Genomic DNA, 27,566 nt, shown 5'->3' on the forward strand with positions numbered 1-27,566 from the left:
TTATCAGTTGAAAATTTGGGGTGGTTTCATCCCCTTCCTCTGGTCATCCTTCCAGTTCTCATGACATCAGTATAGGATGCTTCCAAACTAAATTTTAAATTCCAGCCAGGCACCATTTGGGATAATAACATCAAGTAGCTTTGGCTCCATGTATGCAATCAACTTAACTAAAATCTGATAACTTTGAATTAAAACATAATTATGCAATTTAAACATGCTGAGAAATGTCATTTTGAAAAATCTCATCGTTGTGTTCCTTTTACTGAGGTAAACAGTTCCTAAGCAGTAGTAGTGTTTTTAGAAGTAAGAAGTTATAACAAAATGTGCTTTCCATGTTATAATTAATCATAATCTACTTTTAAACAGACATCAGATTGATTAACCTCTAAATACTTATTATAAGTTTTTGACAAAAATGTATCAAATTAAGCAGCAATATATATATATATATATATAAATGTATTCCACTCCAAATAAAATGCTATAGTGATTTTTTTAAAAAAATCAAATCAAATTCAGTACAACTAATTTTGTGAATTTCATAGATATTTTTTGAAAATAAAAAATTTCAAAAACAATGTAAGCAGGAAGAAGCAGCTTTCCTTTAATTTTTACCATGTAACTATTTCATGACTCAAACTCCACAACTCACTTGGCAGACGATACAATCACCGTTTGTTCATCGGAATTGAGGATTTTTGTAGATGAGCTGCAATGGAGTCTTCATAAATCGTCATCTGAAACAAGAAAATACCCTATGCTATATTATTGTTGTTGGCATATATACAACTCTGTCATTACTGCTTCTAAAAGAGCTGTTCATGACACAAGCGAAACAGCAATTGCTACAATGAAAAAGGAGTCATGAAAAATAGATAAAAATTTCCTTTCTGTGACAGGCTTTCATTTTCTGGAATTCTTTAATGTATATTTTTAGAAGAGTCCATAAAAGGCTAGAAAGCAGGGGTGGCATGCCTATATTCCCAGTGACTTAGGAGGCTGAGGCAGGAGGATCACAAGTTCAAGGCAGTCTCAAAAACTTAGTGAGACCCTGTTTTGAAATAAAAAATTAAAAGGGTTGGGGATGTAACTCAGGGGTAAAATACCCCTGGGGTTCAATCCCCATTACTGGGGAGCAGGTAGGAGAAAACCCACAAAAAGCCCTTAAATTAAAAAAAAATATTTTTTGAATATGAGAATTCTTAAAAGCCAGATAACCTAATTCAAATGGGCAAAAGTAATTTAAATAGGAGAGTTACTGATGATCCATAAACAGATAGAAAGGTGTTCAACCTCATCAGCCATTCACCAAGTGTAGACTAAGAACACAACACACTACCACCACATGTCTACTGGAAAGGAGATGAAGACAGCAAGGAGATGAAGACAGCAACAAGTGAAAACTGCCAGATGTTGGCAGGACAGTGGAGCTACAGAACTCTCATAAGCTTCTGAGGAGAGTGCACATTGACACCAACACTCCATAAAACTATTTGGTAATATCCATGAAAGCTGAATGTACACTGGGCATGGTGGTGCATGCCTACAAACCCAGTGGCTCAGGAGGCTGAGGCAGGAGGATCACGAGTTCAAAGCCAGCCTCAGCAAAATCAAGGCACTAAGCAACTCAGTGAGACCCTGACTCTAAATAAAATACAAAATAGGGCTGGGGATGTGGCTCAGTGGTCGAGCACTCCTGAGTGCAATCCCTGGAACTCCAAAAAATAAAAAATAAAAAAAAGCTGAATGGCTGAATGTATGCATGATACCACAGGACTCAGAGATTCAACTTCTACAAAAAAAAAAAAAAACAAAAAAAACCAGGTGTGTGTTTAGCAAAAGACATGTACTAGAATGTTCATGCAGCATTCACTCAACAGTAGAGTGGATAACAAAATGTAGCATATCTGTGGAATGGGACACTGTGGAACAATGAGAGGGGATGATGCTCAATTACCCCACAATGTGGCTGAATCTGACAAACATAATGTTGAGTGAAAGGATCCAGATACAAAAGGGAATATGCAACATGATTCTATTTTATAAAATACAAAAAAGACGAAATGAAGCTATGTTATTAGAAGCTGGGAGAGTGGTTACAGGGGGGAGGTGTGGGATGGCGACTGAAAGAGCTGTGAGGGGAATTTGTGGGGTACTTGAATGTTGTCCTGTGATCTGGGTGCTGATTATATAAATTGGTTTAGTTTGTAAAAATGTACCAAGCTCTTTATCTATGATATGCATACTTTTCTACATGCATGTTATGATTCAACAAAAAGTTTTTTTAAAATGCGATCATGCAGTCGTATAGTCATGTAAGTGATCAATCATGTAAACAAAGCTTTCTCTCAAATAACAACATACACACAGAAAAATCAAAATGCCAAGTGCCCTATATCCCTTTTCTATTTGACTCAAACTTTGACATCATGTTGAAAGAGATCATCTTCCTGATACATAAAATATGCATAGTATTTAAACAATCTCACATTCACAGCCTCCCTTTAAATGTTTGCTTTAATATATTCCATAGCTCAAATTTTTTCAGTATAAACGACAGGTTCTATTCAAGCAGGCCTGATGCTGCCATACTCAGATCTTTTCATTGCTTTTCCCCAACCAGCATCAGTTTATTCAGACTTAACTGAAGATTAAGTTAATGCCCGCCCCCCTCAAAAAAAACTTCCTGACTAGCCTCTTCCCAAAGCAATGTCAATTCTAATTTACAGTCAAGTGTACCGGTTACTCTTTTAAATTTCTATCTTAACCTACTTCAAAAGCAGACCAAATAGAGAAAAGTTATTTTACATCAATGAAAAGGAGGAAGGGCAGGAACTTTAAATTTACACCCATATTGTATTGACCGACCCACAAATCCACTTTACCAATCTCCTGATTTAAATGCCAGAAACTGAATTTTTAGAGATCAGAAAAACAGAAGTACCTCTTTTAAAACTACAATAAGGAAGTGCTTTTTAGAGATTAGTTTTCTCTTCCCTAATGGGTTGAAAATATTTTAAATGACCATTAATGCCATTGACTAATGAATTAATATCAGTTGATTAATTTATTATCATTTGACAAATGACATTTGCAATTTACATCTTAAAAAAATTCAAGTTGTTATCCATTAGTGATATTTAAAGAAAACAATGCCAACCCTTTCAGAGTAAAATAAGCTTCATGTCCAAGAATAAAATTATATGTGTCACTCATTAATCACTTAGCATTAACAGTTAACAGTGTGTGTGTGTGTGTGTGTGTGTGTGTGTGTGTGTGTGTGTAGCAGGCATTAATGTTAAGTACTTTGTATACTTTTAGCTCTTTAACTATTCTGTTTTACAGTCAAGGAACTTGAGAAAAAGGTAAGCTGAGTAACCAGCCTAATACCCATAGTCAATGAATTGCTCAGGAATTCAAAAACAAAGTAGTTAGCTTACTTCTATTATAATTTTCAAGGTAAAAAATAAAATCACAGATGATAAAGTGTTTTCTTGATGTTAGCTGGAGGGTGTTCAGGCCTTGGTCCGAGCCAGACAGAATGTCCACTTAATCTGTAATATTAAAGGATGCTATTTGTTTGTTAAGAAAATCAGTTTAAAAAAAAAATTAGCTGAGCTTGGTGGCACAGGGCTATAGAGTGACTTGGGAGGCCAAAGCAGGAAGATCGCAAGCTAGAGGTCAGTCTGGGCAATTTAATGAGGTCCTATCTCAAAATAAAAAAATCACAAGGGCTTAAAAAAAAAAAAAAAAAAAAAACCACAAGGGCTGAGGATGTAGCTCAGGGATAGAGTATCCTTGGTTCAAACCCTAGTACTGCAAAAAAATTTTAAAAAGATGAAGTTTCATTCAAGCCCACCTGCACCAAAAAAAAAAAAAAAAAGTAAGAGATTTCCTTTATGTACTTAACACCTCATATTTAAGATATGATTACCTAAAAATGATAGAAGGCAATTATCTATCTTTATTTTATATACTAGGAAACAGACATTTCTGAAGTAGGTAGAACAAAAGAATTTCCCTTTTCCTTTTTTTGGAAAGAAAATTAATAACATTTACAAAAATACTATTGAGAAAAGAATGGTTTCCATAAAAAATGTGTTTGATGGTTATAACAGATGGAATAATATAACTAAAAATGTTCCTGGAAATGTGGTAGAACTATGAGTGACTTTTAGATTCTTTTTCATATAATTTTCTATTTAAAAAATTTTTAGATATAATGTTTTCTACTTTTATATCAGAAAATATTTTAAAAATACAATTAGCTTCTCTAAGGAATAGCCATATTTTCTAGTTATCATCCCTTGCCCTAATTTTGACAATATCATAATTTTCTTAATGACAAAACAATGGTTCCATTTGTAAAATAAACAGATAAATTTTCCTAGAGGGAAAAGTAAGCTCTCATAGATCAAATGGTCTTAATGAGTCAGAGAATAATCCTCTGAAAGTCAGGTTCTGTTTTAAATCTCTACTGCTTGGAGATTTAATCAGAATGCTGAATCTTTTAAAATGTTGTCTAAAAACTTCAGAGCAGTTGCGGTCTTTCTGGAATGAAGTGACCTATCTTAATTCCTTGGTTTTCTCTAGATCAACAGGTTTAACCCTGTCTTTTGCTCCCTTCAAAGAAAAGGCAAAGCTTAGGATCATTATACAATATTCTGGCTACAAGTACTGGTCTGTTTGGAGATTGTTTAAGGGAGCTGGGCTAATACCCGATAATCAAACGGGTGCTCATGAACAAGGCAGAAGATGAGTGGAAGCAAGGTGGAAGCTGGCCCCTTGAGCTTTGCTGGTAAAAAGGAAGCAGGAGGTAGAATAACCAGGGAGAACTACTGAGAGCTGAGAAAGGACCTTATATTCCTGGTGCACTTCACTGAATCCTCACAACGCTGCAGCCTCATGTCACAGATAATGTTAAGAAGGCCCACAGGGGCAAGTGACTCGGGTAAGGCCACACTCCCTGTGGGGGTAGTCATGGAAGGAGTCTAAACTGGATCTTTAGGATTCTTTAATCTGGGGAGAGAACTAGAAGTAGTCAAGGAGGCGATAGTCCCCCAAATTAACATAAGATGAAGTAAGCATGCTACAGCTACCATGAGAGTAGGTTTTCTCTTTTTTCCCCAAGATGTCAACCCCCATTTTAGATGATAAATAGGTAAAAGGTAAAGTCTTACATAAAATTCTTCAGGTGCTTCTGGAGGTCCCGGAAGTAGAGAAGCCTTTGGTGGCAATTTGAGTTCATATGTCATTATACTCCACCTGAAGGGAGAAAATCCTTTGGTCTAAAACGCCTTTAAAATTTAACAAACTGTTCTTATTTCATCATCTATCTGTATTTGTGAACTATGGCTTTATTGTATCTTAATCAAAAAATGAGAAAGAGATACAATTTTGGTAATCTCATAAAATATTGGATTCATATTTATGATTTCAACATTTTACCATTTCTCCACAAAGTGACGACTTCTAAATGTTTTAAGAGCATGCCCATAGTAAGAAATGTTCAAATGTAACAAGACTTCTCATTCTTCATTAGGTGTAATGCATTGTGACTTTTTTATTCAATTCTTTTAAAATTATGATTACTGTAAATTATTAAGTAGATTACAAGTTATTGATGCGTCACAACCAAGAATTCCAAAACAGTGTCCTAGATTAAATAAATGTATACTGCCTATGAAAAACACAGTATTCCCATGTACCAACCATTCTTGCCAAAGCAACTTACACGTACATATGTGAAACAAAATAGGTGAAATCTTAATTCAAGAAAGAATAAATTTAAGCATAGGATTGAGGGAGAAATGTTAATAGAAATGATACTTAATTCAAACAAATTTATTTCAATTAACTATTAATATTAATTTCAAAGCAAACATTGAATCATTGGTATTTGAGAAAAGCAATCAACTTAGGATAATTCAAGCCTTCTAACTAAAATAATAATTTCCCAAACTGAAAATAAATATTGGGTCATGGCATTACTGTAGACTACAAAATGTAAGATGAAGATTTTACACAGAAACAAAGCATTATAAAAATAGTAGTAAAATATATGACTTTTAAGAAAAATGGAATCCAATGATACAACCTAGAGGCAAATCCAAAGGTCAGTATTTAAACTGAGCTTGGTGTATCATTCAGACTAATGAGAATAAATCTTTGCATAAAAACCCAAATTCCCAGGAATTCCCCCAATAAACATATATTATGTGTTAGGATATATAAATTGAGTAGTTGTTTGAAGCTACTATTCTACTCTTAACATGAAAATATTATGAAGAAATATATATTTGAATGCTGAAAGCCATTCATTCATTCATATAACCATCCACCCATCCATTTGTGCAACAGATGTATATTGAACATCTCAAAGTAACAGGGTCTAAAAACACAAAAGTGAAGAATGCTTTCCTAATGTGTATTCTATCTCAGAAAACAGGGATAGTATAAGTAAACAAAACAATTAAATTTGCAAGTATCTAACAGAGAAAACCATGATTGGAAACATAAAAGTCAAGTTCTATATAGCTGGAAATACTTCTCTGGTCAAAAGAGCAATTAAAAAAAAGGGAAAGAAACTCATCCAATGTCTACACCTTCCATGCCATACCTCCCTCCTATATAAGAAATGGTTGGAGCTGAAGAAGCAGGAGGAAGTGGTGGCAAGAGAGGAAAGAGTCAGGCAGAAGTAACAGCTAGCAGAGTCAGAGGCCGGAAAGCTAGAACTTCTCTGCTGACTATATGTTTAAGGACAAGAGAGTGCAATGTTGAAGACAGACCCTAGGAACTACTGATAGAACTCTAAACTGCAAGTTCTAGTACTTTCTAGCTAGGGCAATTTTGATCATGTAAAAACCTTCGTTTTACCAGGAAAATGGAGATGACAATATTGGTTCTCTTTAGGAGCAGTGATGATTGAGGAGTAAAATGACTGGCAGTGCCAGGCAGACAGAAAATACTAGTTATTTTTATTCCCATTGTCTGCAGAAGCCTCAATTTTACATTTTAATAAAATAGTCATCATTATGCTTCCCTAATCCATCCTATAAATTTATAATTGGAGTGAATAGATACATATGATTTGGAATATTAAACGGTGATTTTTTTCTTTACATCTTTGCAAATAGTAAATTAGGGGAAAAAAGGAACAAAATATTCTTTTGCTTCTAACAATAACATTGGATTCCATTTTTCTTATTTCCTAGGTTTTTGAGTCTCTTTTGATTTTAATTTTTTCCTTGTGTTTTCCCCAGGCTTGTTGGTATGAAGCAAGAGTTTCACTATGGAGATGCTATTTCTCAGCTAATTAAAAAGTGAATTTCTAGAATACCATGGAAAAGCACATATTCAGGGTAGAGGAAAAACCCAACAACACTTCCTAGGATGCAGCAGGAAGCAGTGCTCTTCAAATCTTTAACGAAGAAAGTATTTAAAATATTTCATGTTGTTTGGAAAGCACAGTTCAGTAAATCATCTCCAAGCTCTTTTATAAATAATGGTGATTTTATTTATTTATTTATTTCCAATCCCCCCAGGTATAACCAACAAATAAAAACTATATATATATATATTTTTTTAAGGTGTACAATTTGATATTTTGATTTATACATCAAGCCAATTAACTTTTCCATCTCCTCACATGTATTCCTATTATTATTATTTTTTTAAGAAAACCTCTAGGCTTTTTTAAGAATTGGAAACTGAATCCAGCTTCACCCTAGACTATGCAGTCAAACTATAGGAGTATTTCTCATACAATTTTGGATAAATATAGACGAATATTCTACTGTGCAGCTCTCTTTTCAAATAGTCTGTCAGCAAAAGAATCATGCATTACAGTATTACCTTATGACAGACAAGGTTATAATTAATTTGGTTACAGCTCATCTTAGAGTAATTACATTTTAGATTGGTGGCTCCCTGATGAGATTTGTTATTTTCGGGACGACTTCCACAGATGGCTAATCTTATTAATGTTGTTTTGAGTCATGCTACCTCACGTCTATAATGATATTTTGACATTTGTCTTCTACTCATGGGGTGGGGTAATTGCTGCTTACTAAATCCTGTTATTCCCTATACCCAAATTCTAAACACCTCCTGCACCACACTCAGCTACATACTGTGATTTCTGTTTTACATGTGGGCTACTCAGAGAGAAAGTGGGTATGGGATGTGAGCAGGGACAGCATAAATATAGTGATAAGCCCTTCATTCAAAGCTGTCTTCCTAACACTACCCTGTTCCAGGGACAGGATTTAAAAATTCAGTTCCTTGTTGGAACAATTTGTTTGTAATGTGTATAATTAAGAAGAGATATTCTAACAAACAGAAAGTTTGTCTTTGCTTCTCTGAAGCAACCTGATGATAGGGGTCCTACTTTTCATACTCACTAACCCCCCACCACACACCAAATTAACTATTTTATTTCTCCTACTTGAACAGTGATTAAAAGTAGTTATCATCCTATGTATCAATCTACTCTTTAGAACAATGGATTCATTGGAATGCAAGAAGAGATGTTTCCCTTCAGTTTTATAAAAAATTCATTCATTCAGAAAATATCTTAATTGAGTGTCTACTCTGTTCAGGCCTGGTTCTCAATCTCAGGGAGCAAATGGTCGACAAGTCCAGGAAATCTCTGCCTTCATGGGTGTACAGTCAGTAAAATTTAAATTATCAAAAAGTGATTTCTGTATGCCATTTTCAGTCTAGGATTAGTAGAGAATTTTCTCTTACCTGTCTAACATTTTGGTACTGGCTCGTTCCAGCTTCTCTAGTATCTGAGGAAGTTGAGTGTCATCGTCATATGAACCTCCCCAGCCAAGAACTCGAGCCAGGTCATTGCCTGTTCCCAAGGGTAATACTCCCAGTTGACACTACGAGAGAGTGCAAGGGTGAGACTTTCAGAAAAGTTGAGAAATAAGGACCATTACATTTCTGCACCTCTCTGGAAAATAATGTCAGTATACATTCAGTGTCAACTAGCAAGGAAAAGAATTAGCACTTGCCTGTTTATTCAAGTTGAGCTTATAGATTTCTGACAAAACCCAACCTACACTTCCATCTCCTCCGCAAACAAGAATCCGGAAATTGTCAAACTTCTGAAATAATCTTAAACTAAAAGTAAAAATTATTTCATTTTAGCAAAAATAAATAAAAATCACTTATTCTAATTCTTTGTCATTCTTGCATGCATTGGTATTCAAGTTCAGATAAAATATAAAAACTCATATTTATCTATTAATTATACTATAAAAATTATTTTGAGTGCAATTTTTAATTCAAGAAAATCTCTGAATCAAAAAGGATGATAGTGAATTACAGGCAGGAATGGAGGAAAAGGGAGCAAGAAATAAGGAAACAAAATCGAAGCAGAACCAGGAAAGAACTACAGGTAAACATGAAATTGTGAAAGTGGTGGCTTTCCTATTTTAACAAGAAGGATATATTATATCCTTAAGAATTATAAACCAGGGGGAATCGAGGATGGGATGCCAGTAAGTGGCACTGAAGCAATTCTTAAAGACACTTACCAAACCTTGCCAACATGCGGCCGTAAGTACAGTCAGCCCACCTTTTCTCCTCTCCTCTTAGTCTCAGGCCAATTCTTTCACTTCTATCTCCCTTCATCTCAACTTTTTTTTTCCTTTTCTTTTTCTTTTCTTTTTTAAATGTGTGTGTGTGTGTGTGTGTGTGTGTGTGTGTGTATGTTTCTGTCTGTCTGTAGATGGACAGAATGCCTTTATTTTATTTGTTTATTTTTACATGATGCTCAGGATCAAACCCAGTGCCTCACACATGCTAGGCAAGCGCTCTGCCACTGAGTTCCAGCCCCAACTTTTATCTCAACTTTCCACACATTTCACCTCCTGAATGTACCTTTGTAAAATTCAAGTATAATGGGAAATCTGGAAAATATATCATAAGAACAACCCCAGGAAACTTCACAAAGAGAGATCTTTGGGGGCTTAAAGGATAAATGGGAAAAATAAATATCATGAGTATAAGAGAGTGGATGAGGCAGTAGCTTGGTGGTAGTGGACATGCTTCAAACGTATGAGGTCCTGGGCTCAATCCCTAGCACCAAAAATAAATACACACCTATACAAATTCCTAAATTAATTAATTAACAGAAGTATGGAGAGTTATTAAAAAAAACCAGACATGTCAGAAAAGAGGATGAAACTACCAAAGAACAGAAGACACAAAGAAGGTGAGAGGAAATCTGAGAAAATGCTGGGATCCAATCAGGGGCAAGAGAGAGATGTACTTAGGGAAGGGACAGGGTATAAATGAAGAGAACTAGTGTTTGTGTAAAACAGAGGACCTGAGACTCAGAAAGAGAAAGGCAGTGCAAAAAGGACAGAAGACCTTGAAGGGACAAAAGTGACAAGAGACACAAAGAGAAACAGGAGAGAAACAGAGAAGACAGAGGAAAGTGTCAGTTTATAAATGAGTGCTTCTCAGGCACTGGTATCTAAAATCCCAATTTCTGGCCTTAGGATGTAGCTTAATAGTAGAGTACTTGCCTGGTATGTACAAGGCCTTGGGTTCAATAACCAGGACTGCAGTAAAATAAAATAAAATTCTCATATTTACTTCTGTGTTCATACTTGAAGGTCACAGGGAAATCCTCAGGAAATGCTGAGTAACCTTTGCAAATCACATAGAGATTAAAGATCCCTCCATCAGAAGATACAGCATCCTCTTTAAGAAAAATCATATGCAAACACTGAAAATGTATCTCAAGGCATATCGCCCCTCAGTAAAAATACTATTTAATTCTTTTTTCAGATTTTAAGTTACATAACATACTAGAAAACTGGGAGGTGGGGGGGGGGAGTCAGCCAAAGTATTTTGTTGTCATTTATGTGAAAGTCAAATTCTTTTTTAAAAAAATATTTTTAGTTGTAGATGAACACAATATGTTTATTTTGTTGATTTAGTTTTTTTTATGTGATGCTAGGGATTGAACCCAGTATCTCATTCATGCTAGGCAAGCACTCTACCACTGAGCCACAACCCTAGCCCCTAAGTCAAATTCTTGAGGAACTGTCCTTGAGATCCATGATAACATCTGTAACGTGGTGAAATCACCGATTATGTACATTATATATAAATTAATACTAGCCTTCCTTGAAAATAATTTTTCTAATATTAGCTTTTATTTTATATTTATGGAAATTGATCCTTCTTGGAGTTAAACAAATTGATAGTAGTGTTTGATATAAAATATATATAAAAATTTTTCTTAAGGAATTTGAAATTTGGAAATTTTGGTAAAAAATAGGAAATTTATACAAGATATTTATATAACTGTCAAAAAGCTTAAATTAAAACTTTAAATAATGAAAGCTTTAAATAAGGGAGAAGGAGAGAAGACCAACATAGGAGATCAAGTGGAATCAATAATTTTCATGAGATGAAAAGTCAGACACAATTCATGCCTAGTACTATATTTCATTCAAATAATATTTATCAATAACGAATTACCCCAAATGAGGACCTCCATTCATTAAATCAAACACCTGAGCCGGATTTAGCAATTGTTTAAAACGACGAAGAAACTTGACTCCCTGATCATCTCCACTCTTAGAATTGACAAAAACCAATAAAGGACTAACACAGAATGAAAATGTTGCTCTACAGAAACCTGTAAAAAAAAAAAATACACATATAGCATAAGAGCAATACGTACTATTTTCCTTTTTAAATTATTACTGAACATTCACAGAAAGGAAGATAAATTCATAAAAATAAAAAGTCTTGCTTATTATTAGAACACTCAGGTATAATGTAGACTCACAAGTGGAGGTTTACTATTTAAATACTAAGAGCATAGGACTTCTCATTTAAAAATATGTTCTATAATGAAAAATGATAACAAAGACAAGGGAAGTATTAACCATAGATAATATGAGATATACCATCTGTCTTAACAATATAATTATAAGAAAAACTAAGCAAAGTCCATAAATTCACATTTGTAAAGAATTCATATGATTATTTTTACTATTTTAAAATGATTTAACTGTTCTTTGATAAGACCTAAGAAAATATTAAAATTTATAATAAATAAAAGAACCTAGATATGTCAGAGATGGGAGAGGCAATCAATAGCACAAGTTTTAAAAATCATATTATTTAAGCTTTATATCTTTATATCTAAAATATTTATTGGCTTAATTTACTTAAAATTTCAGAAGGCATAAAGCACATTATAAATGCCAGACATTAACAACAGTACATGGTAAAAGCCTTTTGTAATACAACTTGTTTAGAAGGAAGTTATTAGTATGCTATCCTAAAACAGTGTTGTGAAAAGTTTCCTCAGCACTTACAATTAAGTTGTAAGATTCTGGAAAAAGTGAATGCGTTTATAGGATATAAATTTCTGCAATGAAATTATAAGAAAACAAATTTTAACAACAGCCATGCTAATGAGCAATTTCAATTATGGTGGAAAAAACCACTTATAAAAATTAGCCTGTTCAGATGATGCTTCAGTACAGGATAATGATCTTATTTTATTTACTTAAATGTAAAATCTAAAAGTCTCATACATGGTAATTTTACCAACAAAGCTAATAGCTATGTTACAACTTTCATTTTAAAAGATTCTTTTACAAATTAAATATGCCATTCGGAAATTTAAATGGAATTATTATGTAAAAATTGACCAAAATAACCAACTTAAGTTCTATTTATTCTAGGAAAATAAATGTACATATATCAATATTAAATATACCAGAAATACACATACTCACACTACTATTACATACCATCAGAATCAGTGCTATTTAGTGCAATTGGAGGTATGATAGATACTTTGCATTGGCCAAGTGGACATACAGGAAAATAATAATCTTTGCAGGCAGTATGTACCTAATGATAAACAAATAAAGCTTTGGGAATCATAAAAACAAAGCATTTTTCTATGTCATAAATTACATCTACAGAAACGATCATTTAGGATCAACATCATCACAAAATATTCAGTAATTCACAAGTTACTTTAATGGCACAGTATCTATATTTCTAAGGAATAGACCAAGCATTTTAGTGATGGGAATATAATTTTGGTCCATGTGGCCTATTTCTGTGATGGTCTCAAACAAGGGATATGGTCAATGAATGCTGAAGGCAAGGAGAGAGTAAGAAAAGGGAGGAAATGCAGAGGGAGAAAGGGAAGGAGGAAAAGAAAAAGGGAAGAGAGGGAGAAAGGAGGAAAGAGTTCCAGTATGTCAATATTTTGCCCATAAAACAAATCGATACCATCTACCATATAAAAATTCTTACAGACTTAATGAAAATGAAACCTGCCATGTGGCTGCTCTTTCTGCCGTGCTCCTATAACTTTCTATTCGCATTTCTCTTATCATGTGTTTTTTATCATCACTATCAGCACATCCATGCCTACTTTCTCAGCTAGACTGCAACGAAAAGGGAGAGGGATTCACATCACAAGCCCGTGGTAAATGCTCGATGAAGAAACATAGTTTCAAGGCCAGTCAAGATACTATTGAGAACAAAGCAGGCTAACCTAAAAAGTAGGAGCCAGGCCACTTAGAATACTTTGTGTATTTACCTAGAGACCCTTCAAAATATTTTGGCTAGTAAAAGCAGATGCTTCATAAACCATTTATTTAACAGGACTTTATATCATTAGTGCTTTAAGAAAACTGGCACACTGACTAAACCTCTATCCACACTCTTCAGAAATAAGTGAGATTTAATAGCAGTTTTTAGCAAATTTAATAGCAACTGTTTTTGGACAGTTGATTAGGATTTATAATAATTAACAACCAAAATGCATTTTATAAAAACTAGTATACATGGATAGTTGTAAAAGGAATATAAAAATACATGAGAATCATGGAGCAAAATGGGAAGCTATTTATAATAATCTAAGTGAGAAAAGCAGAAGATAAAGTTGTATATTCACTGATTTTAAAATTATGACTTAAACCTTCAGGGTTATGGAACTATGGGCTTTCGGAGTTGGCAGTGGTTTTTTTTTTTTTTTTTTTTTTTTTTTTTTTTTTTTTTTTTTGCTTTGTTTTGTTCATTTGTTTTCCCTAAATGACTATGTTTTCAGCCCTAGATAGCCTGCTGTTAGAAATTCACATTCTAGTGGTTGGGGTTGTAGCTTGGTGGTAGAGCACTTGCCTAGCATATGTGAGGCACTGGGTTCCATCCTCAATATCACATAAAAATAAATAAAGGTATTGTGTCCATCTACAACTAAAAAATAGAGTTTTTTAAAAAAGAAAGAAACTCACATTTTACAGGTAAAGTAATATATAAACAGATAAATGATAGTGCACAAGAAATTTGAGGCTAAGAGAGGCATTACAGAGGTGATGGTGCCAGAAACCAACAGGTGTAACTTACCCAGGGTGGGGTAGGAAAAAAGAGGGAAAAGATACTCTAGAATGGTTCCATCCCAGAATGGTCCCCATGCACCCCATTTAAAATTGCTATTAAATTTCAGTTGTTTTCCCAAGATAATGTTGCTCTTCTATTTGTGAAACTTTTTAAAGTTGGGGATGAGTAGAAGGAACAACAATGAAACCTAATTAACTCCTACCTTGAAGATTATTAGTGTTTAAAAATTACTGACCAAATAAAAGTAAAGACATATATTCTGTAGGTAAAGACAATTTACACAAAACCCTTCTAAAGTGATTCATCACACATGAGATGTATTAGCAGGAAATACTATCAGTGATCATTCCCCCCAAAATAAATCTTATGTGGAATGATGATTTAAAATCTTTCTTATGGATAGCACTCCTTTAAAATAAGGATGGCATAAGAGGGCTTTAGGGGTCAGGGCTATACTGGGAGTCCACAGAAAGGCACCCATCACAGTCTGTAGGTTATATGACGGTGAAATAAGAGAAGTAAAAAACCAAAAATAAGCCTCTGGGCTGGGGATATAGCTCAGTTGGTAGAGTGCTTGCCTTGCACGTACAAGGACCTGGGTTCAGTCCCCAGCAAAACACACACACACACACACACACACACACACACACAAGCCTGTGGCTAATTAAAGAGGCAAATGATGAAAAATAACAAAAGCATGAGGACAAAGGAAATCTTAGTTGGTTTAAAAATTAAGAGGAATCACAGATTACTAACTAAAAAGTCATAGGACTTCCACCCCCCCTCTGGGGCCTGTGGAGTCAATCTCATAGGAAACAAGCACATATTATCACATCTTATGCTGATCTACACCAGACTTCCCAAAAGCAATGGATTTTCCACACTATAAAATTTGGTCCAACTTACAAATTTGGACAGCAAGAAAAGAACATAAGATGCAAATCACCAACAAATGAGTCAGTCCCAAAACACAAGGGACTATCATCCTGGGACAGCAGCACCCAGGAGTAAGAGAAGCATGCCCAGCTGTGGCTTCATGGTCCTGTGGTCTTTGAGCCCTATGCTACTGTTGGCATGACTTCCCTTCTCTATCAATGTGCTCATGCAGTCCAGGAGCCCTGACTGTATGATATCTGGCATAAATGAGACTGTTCTTTGCTGATGATTCACATGATGCTGGGTGAACTTTTTACTTCTTTCCTCTACATGCAGAGAAGTTTAAAGCTATTTATTATATGACCTAAGTTTATATCACTTAAATTACATCAGTGCATAGCACATTGAACTTGGCATTCTGTCTGTCAGAGGACACACATGGTACTGCAGCAAAATCACACTTCATATGTTAACCCAAATCTGGCAGCACAAAAAAGGACTTTCTATGTGCACCAGGTATAACAGAGAAAACAGCAGATCACTGTGCAGTGGATGCAAAATGGAAAACAATAGATCTGAAGGAAAGAGATTCTGAGACATAGGAAATATGTGAGTAAGAGAAAATATTACAAACAGGGCATTTGAAAAATGACCAGGAATGGGTCAGGGGGTGGAAAATATGGAACTGGAAGGAAAACACTATTTAACAAGCCATGAATGCCACAATGGGCTATGCTGTCAGGCTCTGCCATGAAGGTCTTTGCTTTGCTTCTGAACCACACAGATGTCCACGGTAAGCAAATAAGATAGTGAAAAGGTACGAAATGTTTGCAAATCCTTACCATTGTTTTACACCAAAGACATTTCCAATCCTGTAGACGGAGAACACTGCCACACGTTTTGTCACAGACAGCACACTTCGCACTCACGGGCAAGTTGCCCTCAAGCCATTGGTGAGGCATAGCGAGCTGTAGGGCAGGAAAAAAGGGCAGCCAAAGTGAAGACTGTGGAGAACAGTGTTCTTACCCTTGGGAAGGTACTGAATGATTTGTTACTCTATGGAGTCAATAACAGGCATCCTGCATGGCACTCATGTATCCCAGATTTATTGAGTATCTATTATGCCTAAACCCTGTAGGGAGACAAAGTAAATAAGACGAAAGGCCTGCCCCTTTGGGATTCAGGTGCAAATCTAGCTGAGGAGAAAAGACAAAGGGTCATGATACATGGCCCACTAAAGGCTGTCAGAGATTCACCTATGCAGTGCAATGCAGGAGACGTTTTTTTAAGGTAGGGGTACTGCAGAGAGGAAACCCCAGAGTCTGCAGAATAAACCTCCTCTAAACCTTATAGATCACAGAGTGTGACCTTCTGTTACACCAGCCAGGTCCAGCAGTCATTCCTAAGCCCTAATCTTAACAGAGTTCCCTCAAAAATCCAAGAGTGAGGGAAAGCTATAAAGCAATGAATTAAAAATAAAAACTCACAAATAAAACCTATTTCATCCTGATAATAAACACTCCCACTTAAACTATTAGTATTTCCCCTAAGAGCAGAAAATAAGAGAGGAGGTACCAGGAAGAGAGCAAGGGCAGACAGCAGCTTACTCCGTCTTCGTCCTCTATGATGTCCTTTCCAATGGAGGCCAGGGTTGTCCATTTACAGTTATTAGTTGCCCTCACTGCACATCTTTTGTGAGCCTTGAATTTACACACTAAAAAGGAAAATAAAATGTTAACCATTTTAAAGTACTTTTGCACCAGCACTAAAAGTCATCATAGCATGAATTTTTTAAAAGGGATAGAAAGGAGAGAAAAAGAAAACAAAGATTTTAAAAAATTTAAACTAATCTCCAATGATACTAATTGTATTCTAAAAAACTAATACAGACTTGCATTTATGAATCACATACAGAGTTACAGATCGATTGCTACATGGATAAACAAAAATGAGATAAATAGAAAATAATTAGTTCTTGAGAAGGGAGACTGACACACACACATGCACAAGCAAATAAAATTCAGTAACAAGGATACTGATTACATCCTATTTCTTAATCTGAGTGCTAATTATATGAATGAATTTAAGAAAATTCATTGAGATGCACACATTTCTGATATTTGCATTGTTCTGTGTACCTAATATATTTACTTATATTAATAGGTTTGAAAACATCAGAAAGATCAAGAAAATTCAGAGGAGTTATAAAATGCAAGTACAAGACAGGTGTGGTGGCACATGCCTGGAATCCCAGCAACTCAGGAGGCTGAAACAGGACGACCCCAAGTTCAAGGCCAGCCTCAGCAACATAGTGATACCCTGTCTTGAAATTAAAAAAAAAAAAAAAACAAAAAAAGAACTGGGGGGATGTGGCTCAGTAGTAAAACATCCCTAAGTTCAATCCTTAGCACACACACACACACACAAAAAAAAAAAAATTGTAAGTACATCATGAAAATAACAAGTCATCATGGGAAATAGGCTGAGAGGGTCATAAGATGACTCCATCTTTTAAAAATATTATGTTGGGATGACTATATTATAAATGTAGGAGAAAGGATTGATAAAATAATGTCACCACTATTCTTCATTAATTCTTCCCAGCTATATTATCATAAAGAAGTTTATAAAAGAAAATTAAAATAAAACAACTAGGAAAGAAGCAGCACATATTTGGTAAAACAAGTAAACCACAGGTTATTTGAAAAATTAAATGCGTTTATGAAAATTGGAACTTGACTACTACTAAACACATTTATCTTTCCAGTAATACAAATTATCCAAGCACGTGTAGATGCCGATGGAATAACAGTTCCTAAGTTTTCAGATAACTAGTTAAAAGTAGAGATCATTTCAATGGAAATTAATAAGGTGGCGGCCGCTAAATTTAAATGTAAGATGGCTTTTTCTCATATGATTTTTTTTCACTTTCTATCAATTGTTAAACATTTGTAAATGTGTTACATACTATTTATGTGTTACATACTACTTATTATCTTTGAACTGTCTTAATTTGATGTACATTGAAATGAAAGGTCTGGATAAAATACCCAAGATGTCTGTTATCAAATATTCAACATGGGACTGGGGTTGTGGCTCAGTGGTAGAGCACTTGCCTAGCACACGCAAGGCCCTGGGTTCAATCCTCAGCACCACATTTAAAAAATAAATAAATAAAATAAAGATATTGTGTCCAACTACAACTAAACAATAAATATTTTAAAACATGTTCAACGTGATTCAGGCTTCAACAAGCCAATATATAAATGGCTACTTACTGATCTGTTCTTGAAAAACACTGGTCTACACATACTAGAGATGTTTCACTTACCTCCTCTTTTATATACCCTGAAAAATTCTTTTTGGCAATAATACTGTTATTGTTATAAGGGACTTCATATAGAATGCAATAATCTTTCAATTAAATTTTGTTGCTGATAGTAAGGGTGAAGACACAGAACCATAGGCAGTAACTACTTTGAACTACAATTGTTTAGTACCTCCAGGTCTTTTCATCTGTAAGACTATTTCCCCAAAATGGGGTTCTAGCCAAGTGCAGTAGTACCCTCCTGTCATCAATCCCTGCTATTTGGGAGCCTGTGGCAAGAGGATCAGAAGTCTTAGGTCAGCCTACGCAACTTAGTAAGACCTTGTCTCAAAATTTTAAAAAATAAAAATTAAAAAATTAAACAAAATAACGTGAGGTCCTAAAATGGTCTATACCAGAGTCCCCAGGGTGTTTTATAAGCAAAAAAAAAAAAAAAAAAAAAAAAAAAGCACTTGATATTAACAGTCAATGCTTGCTTTTCAAGCAGGGAAAAGAAGAACATAAAAGAGAGTAATAGTATAATTTCATGGCTTTTTAAAATTTTTGCCATTAAAAATCAAACAATGGGGCTGAGGATGTGGCTCAAGCGGTAGCATGCTCGCCTGGCATGCACGGGGCACTGGGTTCGATCCTCAGCACCACATAAAAATAAAATAAAGATGTTGTGTCCACCGAAAACTAAAAAATAAATATTAAAAAATTCTCTCTCTCTCTCTCTCTCTCTCTCTCTCTCTCTCTCAGAAAAATCAAGCAGTTCATTAAAAATAAAAATCAGTGCCTGCCTTACACATGTGAAGAACTGGGTTCAATCCTCAGCACCACATAAAAATAAAATTGTGTCCATCTACAACTAAAAAACAATTTAAAAACAATAAAAATCACACTTTTAATAATAACTAAGTGCTTCATACACTGAGCCTTGAGAATGACAAAGTTGCTTAATATAACATAGAACAATAGTAATAAACAAACCAGACTGTTGTTATGGTCACTAAGAAATAGAAATAATTAATGGGCACCTTAACTTTGTTAGGTGACAATTACATTTCTCCAAATTATTCTAGAATAAAGCACTTTCCTCTGACCTATAAAGCCATTCTTAAAACCACAGAACTTAATAAATATATTGTCAGGTGGCAAAATTATTTTTACTGTAATATTTCATCTTTATCAAACTGAATCTTTGTGGTAAACAATAGTTAAGACGAAATTTCATAGGTAGCCATGTTGACATAGTTGATACTGTTGATTGAAAAGAAAATGACTGTTTAATATTTTTGGCCAAGTTACTACTGAAGTAACTATGAAGGACAATTATATTCTAATTATGATAATTTACACTCTCAAATACTTAAGATTTTTTAATGAAAATTATTTTCTGTCTTCCATTTTTCATTCATATAGTATTTTACATATGCAAGACTTTAAAACAATAAGTTTACTTATAATTCAATACAAGTCTAGAAGACAAATCAGTATAGTCTCATATTATGGTGAAAAACAAGAACCTAAAGGTCAAGTGAATTTATTGATGGCTTCATACACCAAAAGCTGAATTTCACTCTAATATAAAGTTGTTAATCTTCACTATTAAACGAATTTTTATTATATTTGCATCTCCATTATAACTTGTAAAGCCTGTTTATCCCTATGTTTTTAGGTTTAATATGTAAGTAGTATATTCACATTTAATGGGAGAGGGGTCTCAAAAGTTTAACTTTGAATACGATAAAATATCCAGGATGGCCATATTCTCATAGAGTAAAACATTTGGGATTTTTGAAAGCTTCTCCTACCATTTTAAAAATATGAATAGACAAAATACTGCAGATTTAAATTTTTGCCAGCAGAGAAAACAAATATTAATGCATAATCTTTTGAAGAAATTTTTAATCCAATAATTGAGACTTTTTTCTGGTTCTCTTTAGTTATACATGACAGTAAAATCCATTTTGACATAATTAAATAAGCATGGAAGACTTTTTTTTAAAAGGATAGAAAGAACATGTCTTTTATAGAAGGATATAACAAATGTATTTAAAGACTTTTAAGTTTCTTATTCTCACCAACTGAAATAATTTTCATTTTCTTTTAAAATGCTTAGAAAAATGTTCAATCATTCCTTTATTGACTCAATTACTAAATAATCAAATATACTTAGCAGATAAATTTCAAGTCAGAGGGCTATCACAGAGTTATCTTAAACCTGGTTATCCTTTTTAAGCCATTTGGGGAATAGAAACTATCAGGTAACAGTTAAAGTATCTTCAGAACAGCACCACATAATATTACAGACCTAGTATGAGTTATTCAGACCCACATAAACCCTTCTGTATTAGTAAAGACAGAAAAGCCAATTATATCTTTGTCTGAAATTCTTTAAATCTAAAGAATAAAGTTTAATGGCTTCTCCAAATTTTCACCTTCATGAACTTGAATGTGTCAGGCCTCTGATCCAATCTGGAACTACTTACTGGATCAATTCCTTATAGAGCACAGTGACAATTTCCTATGATGTATTTAATCAGAAAAGCAGTTTGCATGCATTCCCTCATTTCATCTTCATAGTGCTGAGGTATAAATGACTATTATTCCCATTTGACAGATGAGAACAATCTAATTGTGTTAAACTACTTCTGGTAACAGTTTGTAATGGTGGCTATGGGAGGGGGTTTAATGGCTGAGCTCTATTCCTTACCATTGTGCGTGCATTGCTATGCATCGTAGTAAATGGCTGAAACAAGAGTTATTGATATTTTTTAATATTTATTTATTTTAGTTGTAGTTGGACACAATATCTTTATTTTAATTATTTTATATGTGGGGCTGAGGATCAAACCCAGGGCCTCGCATGTGCTAGGCAAGCACTCTACCGCTGATCCACCACCCAGCCCAAGAGTTATTGATCTTCTTTACTTATCGTTAGTCATAAATTTAACATCAATTAAAACTGTGGCTCTGTCATTATTTTATTATTTTATCATAATTAGCTATATTCAAAATTATCTGTGCTAGTGTCTTATCAGAGAAAAACACTGGTATTGGCATTAGATATATTTCAAAAAGCAGTATAACACTTTTCATACCTCATCACTGAATTATGAAATTAAATCAGTCTAAAGATGTTATCAGTTCTCTCTTGGTAATGACTAAAATACTTGTTTCTGATAATCGCTGTACTTAAATTAAAAAATACTTCACATACTGCACTTGCCTAGCATGTGCGAAGCCCTGGTTCAATCCCCTGGCTCTGCAAACAACAATACCAAAAAGAGAACCTCACTAATCCTGTAATGAAAACAGTGGTATTGTCCTTATTTTTAGAAAACTTTAAAGAAGTTTAAAAAGATGACACAAACTACATGTATAAAGACATGTATTGGCGTGAACACACTTTATATACAAAAATATGAAAAATTGTTCTTTATATGTGTAATAAGAATCATAATGTATTCCACTGTCGTGTATTTAAAAAATAAAATCAATTAAATTTAAAAAAAAAAGATGACATCAGGACTGAGGCTGTAACTCAGAGGTAGAATGCTCACCTAGAATGTATGTGGCCCTGGGTTCAATCCCCAGCGCTGCAAACATTAATCAATCAGTTAACTTAAAAATTAACTAATAAAAAATTAATTCCTAATAAATTACTTTTAAAATGTTTCATGGTACAGCACTTGTTTAACAATGCATGAAACCCTGGGTTCAATCCCTATTACTACAATTTTTTTAAAAAGTTTCAAGTAAGGCAATACTACTAACAATCAGGAAATTCTGTCAAAGAATATATATTGTCCTGATAAAACGTTTTGTGTTTCATAATCAGAATTAAGAACACTAGAATGTTATACAAAGCTATGTTTTTAGATTCTAGTTCCTAGATCCTTAAGAGTGAAATGCTATATTTTGATTTATGTTTCCTTTCAGACAATATTATGTTATCTTTTCCAGAGCAAGAATATTTCCCAAATTAGTACTAGGAGTACAATGCTCAAGATTAAACTCCAAACAACCTTAAACACTGTATTCCAGCTTAGATCTTCCCAGCTACAGCTTTCCCAGTGTGGTGTGTCTATTGTACTTTTAAAATTGGGAGAGGACTGGGCTCAATGCTACAGTACCTTCACAGGACAGGCCATGGGAGGTAACTCCAGAAAGACTTTCTCTGCATACGTTACAGAAGGTGGGGTGGGCATGGGAGCAGGCGTACCAGTTATGCATCCCTGAGAAATGTTCCACGTTAAACTGGGCCACCTAGAAATGAGACATTTGAACAGATTTGCCAAATAAGAGAACAAGACTGCAGACACTGGACTACTTGGAAATGTACATACTATAGTTCTGATCAAAATTTCAAATCTGTCACTTTTAACACTAAAGCACATTGCTTTAAGTTAAAAAAAAAATCTGGCTTAAACAAGTTGCACAGCATAGCTTTAGCTCTTTAGTTAACATCCATGCTCTAAGAACATAAAATATCAGGGATATGCTATTTTACCTCATAAGACTCTCTGGTTTGTACAGACTTCAGTGAACTGATCCAATCCTCCATCTCTTTTCTGTTCTCGGCACATAGCATTAGCCTTCTGAATGGAGTAATTATCTGAAAGGGATAATTCAATCTAATGATTGATAATAATCAACAAGAGGGATTATTGCAAAACCGAAATCTTAAAAGGCAATTCCATTTCTAAACTCAGTCTTTATTTCCATGATAAAGAAAATAAATCCCTGTGCACAGATGAGTTTTGTTCCCTGTGTATGTCACAATGTGCCCCAGGACAGGACAATTCTCAGCAATCTTTTCTTGTCTTTGATCCTGCTGTTACATACTTATCAGGCTTTTTTAGCACTTTTCTAAAGGCTATGAAATAAACAATGCATTCTTATTTCTTATTTCACAGACTATATCTTAAAAATTGACTTTAAATATACTCCAAAGTAATTCAGAGTAAGTTTAGAACTAATAGATAGATGGTTTTCAATATGAAAAATATTTTTTAAATTGAAAAAAATGTAATATTAAATGATTTCATCACTGATTCATTATGGTATCCAAAAAATTTTTGTTAACATTTAACAGAGTTTATATATCATTTCTACAGCCTGTTTGGATATCATTTATATGGGGGATTTTTCCTGCCCATTGTGTAGAAATCCACTGTATTACTTTATTGTCACAGCAGGAAGGAAGAATTGGTATAAAAATCTGTTAGTTGTCTTGAAGGAAAAAAATAAGTGTGACTTTCATCATCTTTTATGTCACTAAAAATAAAAGGCAATATTAATTGGCTGAGAACCTGATTGAAGTAGAATGAAAATTTCAAGCTGTTATGTCATCAAAATGCTTCAAAGGAAGATTCTGAAATGATTGGGGGGGGAAACCCTATTTGCACATGAATACAATATTATGGTTGCAATCTTAAAGCTACTAAATCCTAAGCATTTATTGCAAAGAAGGGAGCATTTATGTACTTGCAGAATAAGCAAAACACTGGAAACTTTCTGAATAAAATATTACAGATTTATTTGCATAGAAAATATGAAATTCTCCATGTGTAAATCTTTTGATCAAGTATTAAATCTAAATGCAATACTGTATTATAGAGCAGACTCAACAAGTAATTAAAAAAAATTATCTGAAAAGAAAAAAAAAGAGGAATACTTCCCACAAGGAGGACACTAGTGAACCTAAATCACTATTTATTTCTAAAATCCTTGATTTTAGAAAACAAGCCTGTAATTCCAAACAATACAGAGATCAGCCCAATCTTAGCCACTCACCAGTCACTGTCTTCTCCTGTGTCACTGGCTTAAGCTACACTCTGCTTCCATAAGCCACAGAGTTTTTACTAGATCTGACACGCACTCACATTTAAATACAGCCATCCAAGTCACACGGCACAAGGGCATCAACCACTCAGCTCTGGGTTTTTGTTAATTGCATATGAAATCGAAGAGAGCCTCACTTTTGCATTTTCTTCTGTTTTAAATGACCCTCTTTGGATAAAACTTATTAGCAGTTGGTCACTTCTCTTCCTGAATAAATAGTTAATGCAAAGAGCAATGCCTCCCTCATTACTTAGGAGCCAAATGGATGTGTTATTGCTTCAAAATGTTTTTCTAGGACAGCTCATCAAATGCAGCAGAGAGGTACCATTAAATCATAATATACTCCTGGCTCCAAAGGCCAGCACATTCCAGAAATCTCAGTTTCACTGACTTGCTGATGTTACCTAAATAAATATTATGTTGAGCAATTTATTTATTCTTTTCTATGTGATTTATCTATAAGGATTCCTCTTTCATTTGTATGATTCCAAAAACCCCAAGAAATATTAGATGTTATTCTCTATCCTTCATTCTCCCATTTTTGTTGCATTCATGATGACTTTTAAACACTTTTAATGTAAAGGCATTAAAGATAGATAAAATCGACCATCATTAGTGTCTTTACTGAGAATTCAACAAAGAACAAAATCAAAGTATGAAATAGCAAGCTTATTTTTATTTGTACGAATAATACTTGATCATGAATGCAATAAAAGTGGGAGAATGAAGGATAGAGAATAGCATCTAATATTTCTTGAGGTTTTTGGAATCATACAAATGCCTCAATTCTAAATTACAGAAAAACAATATACCATAGTTACACATGTACCTTATCCACTAATGAAGTTAAATGCATACATTAGCAATTTCTCCTAATAAAAACTTGTTTTAAAATTAACAATAGTGAGAAAGTAAAGATCATTAGCATATTTTCAATCAAAAGTTAAATTTATCCGAGGCTAAAAGAAATGGTAGTTATTTTGATGTATGGACCTTGTGATTAGTCATGATTAAAATTTTACTGATTGTTAAGTCTGTAAGAAAAAAATCCTTCATAAGTCAATGCAAAGATGCCTGGCTTTGTAAGTGCAGTGTCCAAAACACCTCTGGCTATCTGAACACAAGCCTAGCTCATCTAGAGAAACTTATGCATTTCCCAAATCGGCCTTTTGCCTCCTAAGCCATCCCTGAGTAGGACTTTGGTGCTGAGTCCCCTCCTCATGACCTTTGTAGGAAAGAATCTGACAGTCACAGTTGCTGACTGACAGACCATACCCAACTGAACTCTGGCCATAACCAACTGAACTCCATTACACTACAGCAGTCTCCCATTCAAATTCTTATTAGGAAACAATTTGGGAAAGAGCAAATTCTGAAAATTCCTTGGTCCTTACTCTGAAAATATATCTGAAAAAATCTGCCTCTTTATTATGACATGAGTTGGGTGGAGAGATGAAAAGCTCAGATGAGTTTCTACACCAATATTGGGGGAGGGGTAGCTGATTCCCCAGGGAAAAATAGAACCTGTTGGAAGCCAAGTCCAGAAGTTTCTGCAGCTAGAGGATTTGTTACCTCTTGAAGGATCTGAAGCTTACCTATGGTAAATTCCCTAGTGCCTGTCCATATCTGAACCCTCCTCTTACCTTCTTTTCCTATCATTCCAACATCCCCAAATCATTTTTTTCAGGCACCTTTGAACTTACTTCAATAGTTAATTTTTTTTTCTCAAACTCTGTGCATGCATGCATGCACACACACCCCTCATTTCCTGGAATAAGCATTATTCAGACAAATAAGGGTCACCAACCACACAGCTCTGGGTCTTTGTTAATTGCACCTGAAATCTATTCATGCATCCCAGCATTTACTAAGCATCCGCTGAATGCCAGAGCTAGGGGAAAACTATACTGGCTTTGCCTTAAGAATCTATAAGGGAGACAAGAAGCAGACCAAGAATTTACTTGTCTGAAAAACTTCCATATAAGACTCCGGTACAAAGAAGGGACATCCAACTCAGTTTCCTAATTCTAATGTTCAGGCTCCACATACCATGGACTCTGAGAACCCAGCCACAAATACTGTTTTTTTTTTTTTTTTTTTTAACTACAGATGATTCCAAAGTGTAGCCAAGTTCGAGACCCAGTGTCAAATGATAATTTATTGCTACTCAATGTTAGAATTCAAAAAATAAAATGTTTCTAAAGAGAAGTCAATTTGAGAGAATTATTAGTTTAATAACAAAAGCAGAGTGATTCAGTGCCTAACTCTAGAGTCAAACTGACCTAGACCAAATCCCACCCTCATCCTTTGGTACCTACGCGACTGTGGACACATTTCCTAGGCTCTCTGAGCCTCAGTCTCTCCTCTGCTAAGGGGAGACAGAGCAATAATTCACAGCACTATGAACAGTGTTACTCTATAAGCCAGATAAAGCAGTTAGCACAGTATGAAAGCTCGGTCAAAGCTTAGCCAGTATTAGCATCACAATTTTTCTTAGCTGTGACAGAAACTGCATATACATTCATACATTTCTTCTTTCATATATATACTTCTTGTGTAAGTTGTGATCCAAGATGAAAGCATAATGAGCTGAAGTAAAAAATGGAGACAATTTGCCAACAAACAGATACTGACCAGTAAACTGTGAACAGAGGGATAATGATAATGACCACCTGACCTCCTTCTTAAAAGATATTAAAAAATATCAACCAACAAATTAGGAAAAACAAATGACTCTCCCTAACTGGAAAGTTTCAGAGTCCCTGTACAGCTCTGAAAGAATTCAGTGTGCCATTTCTAGTAAGCACGGTGCCTGAACTCTTCAAGATAGGTGGCTGTTTGTTTTAACTCCGATATTTTTGGTTGTGCAATGAAGGAAATTCTATAACTTTCTCTGGTTATTTTAAATGCCAAACAAGTTTTTCTATCAAGAGATTCTTATTTCTAACCTAAAGTTCTTTCTAACAAACCAATCACTTCTGCCTCACTGCAGGACTCCCTGCGTCTTTAGTAAAAAGTCCTGAACTGTCCTCACTGAAATAAAAATTCATATGTAGTAAGAAGCCCTTATGGGAAAGTAGGATAAACAGGAAATATAATTGTGCTCTAGCAATTTGTATTACCTATGTTT

General features: G+C 34.4%; 1 protein-coding gene across 1 annotated transcript in view; it reads right to left on the reverse strand.

Annotated features, from left to right (window-relative positions):
- Positions 1–27,566, reverse strand: part of LOC144253301 (diacylglycerol kinase eta-like) — a 162,512-nt gene that overhangs the window by 44,106 nt on the left and 90,840 nt on the right. The window contains 11 exon segments of the mRNA XM_077795205.1: positions 653–704; positions 707–737; positions 5,181–5,265; positions 8,749–8,888; positions 9,021–9,129; positions 11,506–11,665; positions 12,795–12,897; positions 16,119–16,244; positions 16,884–16,990; positions 22,726–22,858; positions 23,103–23,207. Coding sequence (XP_077651331.1) covers positions 653–704; positions 707–737; positions 5,181–5,265; positions 8,749–8,888; positions 9,021–9,129; positions 11,506–11,665; positions 12,795–12,897; positions 16,119–16,244; positions 16,884–16,990; positions 22,726–22,858; positions 23,103–23,207 — 1,151 coding nt within the window.

Source organism: Urocitellus parryii, chromosome 2 (assembly GCF_045843805.1).
Source record: "Urocitellus parryii isolate mUroPar1 chromosome 2, mUroPar1.hap1, whole genome shotgun sequence".
NCBI lineage: Eukaryota > Metazoa > Chordata > Mammalia > Rodentia > Sciuridae > Urocitellus > Urocitellus parryii.